Here is a 10,356-nt window from a genome sequence, read left to right as displayed (position 1 = left end):
ACCGACTGAAATATGGGCTAAATAAGTAGACTTTTTATTTAAGACATGAGATTGCGGTCCTATATTGATACTTATATCGTACCTAACTGGGTTACGGCCGTAGGTGTTTGGTCCATCACAAAAAAACTTGGTTTATATCGGTATCAAAAAGCTCGTAGGTACTTGCCAAAAGAATAATAACATGATGAAGAGAAATTATAGGTTCTCCAAGAAAATTCCATCCCCTATCCTCTTCAAGTTTCATTTTGTAGTAAAGGGTAACTATGCCAGTTTCCCAGTTACAATCTATCTCTATGACTCACCGAAACTCACCGAAATAGGGCAAGTTTTGTTAGACAGATGCCCGTTTACATCATCCATCCCCAATTTTAAATGACCCCTTTGAAAACAAAATTTGGGATTGAAAACACTTAAAAATTAGGAATTGATGGTGAAAATGGGCAATACATACGCAACTTGCATATTTTTGATAATTAAAAAGATTCAAAATACCTAAGTTAGTAGCATTTTATTTGCGTATGTCCGCCAATAAGTAAACCAGCATCATCATTAAACCAAATATTTATTTCTGTTCCTAAACATATTCCTCGACGAGTCTTCATTGTTAGCGTTGCAGCAATTTTTACAGCAGTTGATGTTTGCGCCCCCTCCTCTGAAAACAAACATGGCGTAATTACGTTATGGTGTCCTACGTCATTCCCTTCAGGTTTTGTTCGCTGAAATATTACACAATTTGCAACCGGAAATGTATTTCAGCATCCATAATTTTAACGAGATACGGATGTGACGTTCAAACACATTAGATGGAAGATGCTGTTTGAAGATTTTTCGACGTCATATTGTCGGATGAAATTGGCATTTCTATTAGATAAGCCTTTCATAATTATAACAGGCATTAGGCATAATATGTTTTTCAGAGAATTTGTATCGTACAAATTACTAATAACCCTATCTTCCCCTCGTGGTAATGGTAAGCGCAAGTACATGTGTTTGTGTTATAAGTAGATTCACCTTAATAGTCCAGTTCGAATCGAACCCGTATTCTTCAGATCTCAATTCGGTTAACCCGGCACCGAAAACATTAGACTATAAGTAGTCGCCTAAAAAATTTTAAGTCTTTTAAATCAATTTTTATCCATGAAAGAAAAATGATGGGGATGCTAAATCGTCGTTCCAATTAAACCTTGTCAGATTCCTAAGAAGTTTGATACAATAGAAGGCTCAAAATTTAAAAATTTTATTAAGGTAAGCCAACTCTTGAATTTAGGCCGCGCTTATTGACTTTCAGGGAGGTCAGTTCATGACTGTTTGCCCCAAATAACTTCCTGCGATCATAATGTTAAGTCATTTATCTTTACAATTGTTGTTAATGGCGCTTCTTATATCTAATACTCTCTTTTTACTATCAATCAAGACCCTTCCTTTCTTATTATACCTTATTTTTCTATCAATTACTGGAGGATCACGCCCTAAATATTGACAAAAAACAGTCGCTCCAATTTGACGAGAAAACACGATCAATACAATACCCAAAACGTTACCTAAAAACAAACAACACGCAATTTTCGACATAGTTGACTAGCAAACGTGTACAAAGTAACACGTTTATGCCGTGGCACATAATTTTCGTGCAGTCGAAAGTGCTGCTATAAACGAAGCGAATAAAAACGGTCGGTGTCAGGGAAGCATAGTCAGTAAGCCGAGACGCATCCTCGCGAACAAAACATGTAATTGACGCTGTCAGTGCGATAAGCTGGGGGACTACTGCCAAAGCATTCGTCTCTTTCTTACTTTTATTTTTAACTAGCTTTTACCCGCGGCTCACCCGCGTGAAATTTAGTTTGTCACATATCGTCATAAATTGTAGCCTATGTGTTATTCTGGGTTATAAAAATCCGTTCAGTAGTTTTTGCGTGAAAGAGTAACAAACATCCATACATCCAAACTTTCGCAATAATATTAGTAAGATTTACCAAATTCACGGTTAAACTCAAAAATGAACTTAACGATGTAGCGTTATTATAAGTCAATCTTTTCAGACAAATGACGTCCACTGCTGGACAAAGGCCTCCCCTAAGTATTTCTAAAACGACCGGTCCTGCGCTGCCCGTATCCAGCTTTTTGCACGGGATGTGATGGAATCCCTTCTTTAAGAAAGTATATGACAGACTATTGCAAATTTTCAATCCAACCTTTGCAAGTCATAAGAACATTAACCTTGCAATGTTCGTGTTCTAATCTAAAAATCTAAATTAGGCAATTCAGCGTTGTTATTTCATTTCTAAAGAAATATACGGGCTTTATGGATTTAACAAGGGTTATTAGGGTATTGCTTGATATTAATAAAGGCTTGGTAAAACAACAATGCTCTTTTCTATTCCAAAAATCAGAACAGAGATTACATTTCTAGAGCATTTTTGATTTAACTTAGCTAGTAAAAGTTCTTAAGCAATGGAATTTTACAAAATTGGTGTGTATCTATTTTGTTTTGCACCTATCCACTTCTGAACCAATTATATCATCATTAGCATTAACAAACAAATACATAAGTGTGCCCTAATACTAAATGCCTCTGCAGTTTTCTGTTAGTTAGTATAGTTTCACGAACCGTTTACTGTCATGTAGGTTGAAAACAAGGATCTAGACACGTGGCAGCGTGTCAAGCCAAGTTCAAGCAAAGGAACTGGCTAGCCAGTTAGTATTTTTAATTTCTATTGTCACTTTAATTAATACATAAAGGAAAATTAAATTACAAATGAAGAGAGCATCAGCAAATGTAGACTTAATGATAGGGCCCTGCTTATAAAACCATTGGCTGTAAAATCTTAAAACTTGTTTAGCGATAGTAAAAACAAGAATCAGATTTATGTAACAAACTAGCTGTGCCCGCGATTTCGTACGCGTGAAAACCCATTTTTCGCAACATTTTTCATTGTTGCTCTACTCCTATTGATCGTAGCGTGATGTTGTATAGCCTTCCTTGATAAATGGGCTATCTAACACTGAAAGAATTTTTTAAATCGGGCCAGTAGTTCCGGAGACTAGCGCGTTCAAGTAAACAAACAAACAAACAAACTCTTCAGCTTTATAATGTTAGTATAGATGAATTGTGATCATTAACCTTTTCGAATTACTTAAATCAGTTCAATTGTAATTAGAGTAGAAGCACTAATGAGTAGAGGAAGGGGTGGTAATTTGGACCCTGCTGTTTTTTTGGAACCCTTTAATATCACAGAAACAGGCAGTGACATCTACCAAAAAACTATATAACTACGTTGTACCGATACCATTGAGCATATTTGCTACCAATAACGTCAATTTTGCATCGAATTTGATCTGTCACACACAGCTGACATTTCACGTCAAAATCAAACGTTTTTTTCTCTCCGTTGGAAAAACTGTAAAAAGTGTTTGTTTTAGTATAAGACAAATTCTGTGCGTGTTATAGGGAGTCCATACAGACTAGTTTAGATTGTCGAAGGTAAGTTTTAATGTATCTTTTAACTAGATGTGATTTTCTTGGTTATTTGTTAATTTAGTTAGATTTTGAATTTGGAACCCTATAGGTGCGGGTAGTATGGAACCGGGTTCCAAATTACCTGCCGCTACTTTGCTGACTGGATCTCCCTACAAACACCAACTTGAGGAGTCAATCAAATCTATAGCGCAGAGAGGAAAAGGTCGAGGAAGAGCTCGGGGACGTAGTGGAAGGCAGGGTATGCCAAACCCTTCTAGACCTCGCTCGAACAGGCGGGAATCTTCCTCTTCGGATACTACGATGTCATCTGTTTCTTCAGGTAAAACTGCGGTGGCAGAAAATTATACCACACAAGCTCAGCCCACAAGCCACGATGATTATTGTATTTTTTGTTCAGAATGTTTCTCAAATAATCAACAGGGTGAAATTTGGATTCAGTGCCAATCTTGTGAGTTGTGGGCACATATTGATTGCTCAGGATGCGAAAAAGAATATTATATTTGTGATTTTTGTAAATAAATTTGTTTCATACTTGTAATTTGGAACCCGGGTTCCGTAATACCCGCACCATAACTCAAAACACGTTTTTTTCATTTAGTCAATAAAGATAATTATTTCCTATAACGAGTTGTTTTATTTTGTTAATCGTTCCTAATATAATAGCTAATAAGTTTTGAAGTATACAAAGCCACTTTACAAGATGATTAGTCAAATAGTTTTATTTAAATATTCAAAAAACAAAGTAGGGTTCCAAATTACCACCCCTTCCTCTATTATTCTGGGGAGATTAGGTTTAATGAAACACACAACTTGGAAATAAATCAAATTAACATTGAAAGATTTCTCAAGATAAAAGAGCTCAGTTTCTTGCTCGAGTAAGGTTTCAGCAACACTTGTATAGTCTATGACTATAGAAACTGGCAATTTAAATAAAGCCGAAGTACATTGATACGTGGCTCCCATTCATCATCCCAGAATTCAACATGGAGCGGGCATCGGACGACAAGCTAGCTCAAAACATCTCTGAGAAAATTAAAAAAAAAGTTAGCAAACAATAATTTTTAAGCCGTCTATAGCAAACTCATTTTTTTTAATTTAAATCATATACAAAAAAATGTCCTGGACCCCCTGTGACCAATCATTTTTCTCAGAGCTGTCTTGGGCTAGCATGTTATCCGGTGCCTGCTCGACGTTGAGTTTTGGGACATCTTGTGAATATAGTGATTCATGAAAACTTATCCCGCCGCACAGTGTGTTATGGGACTGTATAAACGGACATTCTCATTGATTTGATGAAACGTATAGAGCTCAGTTATACAAACATGATAGTAAAACTCCCGTTTGAAAATTCCACGTAGTTTTCGCGTTATAAAAATTCAAAGTTACCTATTTTTTTACTTCAAAATTATGCAAAAATATTCTCACTCGTTAACTAATAACATTTAATTCAGAATTGTTACAATACTTCATAGAGCTCTTAAAACTACACGTAATAAGCGTATTAAGTGCTTCGTAAACGCATTCAGTTAATTAGGAAAAATGATTTTAGTGATTTTTGTTTTTATTTTTTTTCTCAATTATACCTTAATATATGCAAACATTTTGAATTGCAAGATATAGTCTGATATTTAATCTTATTGTATTAATAAAATCAGCTTTAAACTCCGTGATATATTTGAGAAAAAACATAAAACGTCTTAATAAAATTTTTACAAGTCTAGGGTCGACAATTTTGGAAGGAATAATTCATGTCTAAAAAGTTTCAAATCCCGCCTGTTATGTGCATAGTGTTGAAGGTTCTAAAAAGTCACATTCACATTGTTTTTAACCGACTTCAAAAAAAGGAGGAGGTTCTCAAGTCGAGTTATTTTTCTTTTTTAACACTCTTATATTAACTTAAGTTGTATGTAAGTAACTAACTAAAAAAGTATGTAAACTAATCTAGGAAGTCGAAATTTATCCTACCTTTAATAATTTTCTCATCGATTTGAAACCTATGTAAATCGAATGTCAATACAATAATTTGGTACAATCGAGCTGATGATATTTAAACATCCAAAAGAAATATTGCTATTAAAAAGTGATGGGAAATTTACAATTCTATATTGCGCATATTTTCAATTTGATTTTCCTCAAATATATCACGGAATTTAAAGTTGATTTTTTTTATGCAATTAGACTAAATATCAGACTATATCTTGCACTTAAAAATGTTTGCATATATTAAGATATAATTGAGAAAAAAAATAAAAACAAAAATCACTAAAATCATTTTTCCTAATTAACTGAATGCGTTTACGAAGCACTTAATACGCTTATTACGTGTAGTTTTAAGATCTCTATGAAGTATTGTAACAATTCTGAATTAAATGTTATTAGTTAACGAGTGAGAATATTTTTGCATAATTTTGAAGTAAAAAAATAGGTAACTTTGAATTTTTATACCGCGAAAACTACGTGGAATTTTCAAACGGGAGTTTTACTATCATGTTTGTATAACTGAGCTCTATACGTTTCATCAAATCAATGAGAATGTCCGTTTATACAGTCCCATAACACACTGTGCGCCGCTGCTCGACTATTGTGGTATATAGGGACTATTAGTAATTTGTGTAATTACAGACTATTAGTAATTTGTGTAATTACAGTATTCTAACGCTGAGTTGCACCATCTTACTTGACTTCAACAAACGTCAAAAATCTGTCAAACTCCATACATAAAAACCGGTTATTGTTAAAGTAGCGGCCTGCGTCCAGCGCCTCCCAATCAATCAACGTGGAAAGCATTAGGGGAGGCCTATGTTCTGCAATGAACGTCCCATGGCTGAAATGATGATGATGATGATTGTTAAAGTTACTGTTAAATTAAGATCTCTCTCTTTGAGTCACAATTAATTTACAAAATTGCCAGTTTCTGTTGGCGCAGAGTATAGATGCGTATATCTAATTAACTTAGGGCTCGTCAAGGGAATCAGATGCTCAGAGCAATTTTCTTGAAGTCGAATTAGTATCTCGAGATTTAACAAATACGATATGACTGTAAGAATTAACGAAGACTTGATAGGGGAGTGATTACACGAATAACTTTTATCTTCTTATCTCTTTCTGTTAATTGGACAAAAAAATTAGTTTTCTTCTAAATAAATATATGGTAGGTAATAGGAACAATTCACGAAAACTGTCATAACGCGTTTTCCCCACAGATTTGGTATCGCAATAGGATGAAAATCTCGATTGATTGCCTATTAAACTAGTAGAATTAAAAAAGCTAAAAGTACTTATTTGTAAAGAAGCCCCTTGGAATAATTGCTTAGTTCTGTTCTGGTTGCTTCTAATCTTATCTATACTTATAATAAATCTGTAGAGAGGTCAATTCTGTACATGAAATATATTTTCAAAATAACTATCAGGGGGTGATTAGTGATCGATACTGATGCCAAAAATGCAATCAGTAAAATTTTTGTCTGTCTGTCTGTCTGTCTGTCTGTCTGTCTGTCTGTCTGTATGTTCCTTATAGAAACAAAAACTACTCGACGGATTTTAACGAAACTTGGTACAAGTATTCTTCATACTCCTGGGCAGGTTATAGGATACTTAGGAATTCCCACGGGAACGGGAATTAGCGGGAAAATCCTTTTGTATGAAAAATCTAAACCGCTTAAGTTAGACGCTTGAAATTTGGCATGCAGGTACCTTAGTAAACTTAAAGCTTAGTTACAACAGGATATTGCAAAATTCCCACGGGAACGGGAGTTAGCGGGAAAAAACATTTGTATGAAAAAATCTAAACCGCGTAAGATAGACCCTTGAAATTTGGCATGAAGGTACCTTAGTAAACTTAAAGCTTAGTTACAACAGGATATTGCAAAATTCCCACGGGAACGGGAGTAAGCGGGAAAAAACATTTGTATGTAAAAATCTAAACCGCGTAAGATAGACTCTTGAAATTTGGCATGCAGGTATCTTAGTAAACTTAAAGCTTAGTTACAACAGGATATTGCAAAATTCTCACGGGAACGGGAGTTAGCGGGAAAAAACATTTGTATGAAAAAATCTAAACTGCGTAAGATAGACTCTTGAAATTTGGCATACAGGTACCTTAGTAAACTTAAAGCTTAGTTACAACAGGATATTGCAAAATTCCCACGGGAACGGGAGTTAGCGGGAAAAAACATTTGTATGAAAAAATCTAAACCGCGTAAGATAGACGCTTGAAATGTGGCATGCAGGTACCTTAGTAAACTTAAAGCTTAGTTACAACAGGATATTGCAAAATTCCCACGGGAACGGGAGTTAGCGGGAAAAAAAATTGTATGAAAAAATCTTGAACCGCGTAAGATAGATGAAGGGGGGGTAAAACGAGATCCACGCGTACGAAGTCGCGGGCGGCCGCTAGTAATAAATAATGTGTCTAGAAAATGTTCAAACTGAAACTAAAGCAACCGGGATCTGTAAGTGGACTTTCTTGTTTCTAACGAATTAATACCATGGATTTCTCGTATTGACGGAGGAAGAAAGCAGCCATTTTAGGTCACTATTTTATTGGTTAACGATTGCGAGAATTGTTTCGTTCGATTTCCAGGTGGGAGCGAAACATACTTAATTAATTTAAACAGAAGTAAAGTTGGATATTCTTTCACTATAAGTAGAGGTTTTTTTTTAATATCCAGTTGAAATTACCGGAGTTCGGTTTTTGCAAGGTACCTAATCAATTTTGAATACGCAGACAAAGTAATGTATATTTTGGAAAGTTCTGGTAGTTTCTCGCTAATGTATATGGGCAAGCTTAATTATAATTTATGTCTGTCATCAAAATGGTTACATCGTGGATTGTTAATATCTAATTTTCATCATCAGTAGACAATAAGCATAATCAGTTTCAATCCAAGGACCTTTTTGGCACAAAATAACTTATCTTTGTATAGTTTTTTTTAAATTGTATTTTCGTGTCAAATAAAGTTTTTCTATGTCTATCAATCTGCATCAAAAAATATCATTATTAAATTTGATATTAGTCAAATAACCGACACCAGAATAGAGGCCAACGAACGACGCTAGTCAGAGCAGGCGACGCGACTCATCCCGCCACATCACGCGGAAATCCAGACTCTGCCTAACTAGCCTGTCGGGTGTCGTACAACACTCCAGAAAAACTCCACAAATTGGAACCTGGAATCTGCGTTGTTGTAACTTCACACAGATCTATTTTAGGGTTCATTTTAAATTGTGAGTAATCCAAATTCTGATTTAAGAAAAGTATCTGTAGAGTAATTACTTATTTAAGAGGATATTTTAATTTGGAATATAAACTTTGGTATCTGCATCTTCCTGCTGTAGCTGTTAATTTTATCTTCAGAAAGTTAACAGTTCTTCTTCTTGTCGTGTCCACAACAAACCTACACAGTGTCAGCCCAAAACTCCGCAACAAGAGTGGCGTTGTCAGTAGCCTTCATTATATTTACCTAACAGTTAATGAATACCTACCTAATTTAAAACCTGATACATGTAAGAAGTAACCTAGAGAACGTCACCAATGCTTTTTACAGACTACAGTTGCGGGTTCCTAGACACAGCAGCTATACTGCAAGCTTACTCAATCTTTACTGGTTGGGTTTTGTTGTAGGCCGATAAATCCTAGGTATTTCTTGGAGGTATGCCAAACTTTATGGGTATCCAGAAGTTGCAGTGATGGGAAAAAGAGGTGAATCGGTCCCGTATACTCACGGCAGGTTGTCAGCTATCCAGCTGCAGTAGCAGCTCATCTTCACACCCACGCCGACGTGGTCTCCGTCGCACTCGGCGCCTCCCACTGTCACCGCCACCAACTGCCCGTGACGAATCGCTGGAGCCCCAGAATCTTCCTGGATTGTTGTGAATTAATATTATTACGTTAATTAATCAAGCACGAGTTCACTTTGAAAAGGCTTTAGACGCATACGATTTTTCCTTGTACTGGCCAGTAAGCAATAAAACTTTAGCAAAAATACCTTTTTATAAAACAAGCTTGCGAAGATATTTTAAACAGCAACGTTGTACAATTTCAAAACATTTTTGTTTTCTACACATAGGTACATTATTCCTGCATATTATAATGCAATAATATTTTGCTTGGTGAAGAAGATTATTAAAGTGTTTTTTGTTTTTAGTTTTGTATTTCACTAGTCATAAATAACGTAAACATTTTCTTTGACTTACTTCGGTTATGTAATGTTCATCGCTAGAGTAACAAGCAACTTCGCCGTTCTCTAAAATAAAGAAAACAAAATGAAATAAGTGCGTGTTCATGTACCTATAGCAGAGCTTAGAGCGGAGCGGGAAGCTGAGCGTAGGCGGGCAAAATCAAACATCTGAATGTTTGATGATTTAATGAGAGTCTACATTTCAGAACACACATCTGTCCGAATGAGCAATGTCGAACGCCGAAACTGTTAAACCCTCTTTTTATTTGACTCTAGCGTAAAAGTTGTGACCTTTGATACTATAACCATAAATAAGAAGTCACTTGGATAGAGACTTTATGTTCTTTCCCATCGCTCATTTGTTTAAGGTATGGCAAACTATACAGATATCTACAGATATTCTAAGCCACTTTTTGGCGCTAAGTCCATTTTGATTCCGCCTATATGCCTTTTGTGAGCGAAAAATTACATACCAATTTTTCGCCCCGCTTCAAGCCCCGCTCGAAGCTGTTCATGTAAACGTGCCCAAATGTTATTTAAGAATTTGTTACATTTCGTACGATATCGGGGATTTTCCTCAAGTATATAGATATTTTATATTTACTGATTTCGTAATGCGCGGGCAAATTGGATCCTTCAACAATCTTTTTACACGCCGCCATATTGACAAAGCCGAAGACTTCGACGGTGAGTTTGTTT

General features: G+C 35.5%; 1 protein-coding gene across 1 annotated transcript; it reads right to left on the bottom strand.

The window, feature by feature from the left end:
* Nucleotides 1-548: 548 nt before the first annotated feature.
* On the bottom strand, nucleotides 549-10,356 carry LOC135076549 (uncharacterized). Its single transcript, XM_063970994.1, has 4 exons — nucleotides 10,262-10,356; nucleotides 9,674-9,723; nucleotides 9,203-9,339; nucleotides 549-652 (listed from the first exon to the last, which is right to left on the bottom strand). Exons 1-4 carry the CDS (start codon nucleotides 10,317-10,319, stop codon nucleotides 550-552), a joined length of 348 nt encoding a protein of 115 aa, XP_063827064.1. The 5' UTR covers nucleotides 10,320-10,356; the 3' UTR covers nucleotide 549.

This window comes from Ostrinia nubilalis, chromosome 12 (genome assembly GCF_963855985.1).
Source record: "Ostrinia nubilalis chromosome 12, ilOstNubi1.1, whole genome shotgun sequence".
Classification (NCBI taxonomy): Eukaryota; Metazoa; Arthropoda; class Insecta; order Lepidoptera; family Crambidae; genus Ostrinia; species Ostrinia nubilalis.
This window is presented reverse-complemented; position numbering and strand designations above follow the sequence as displayed.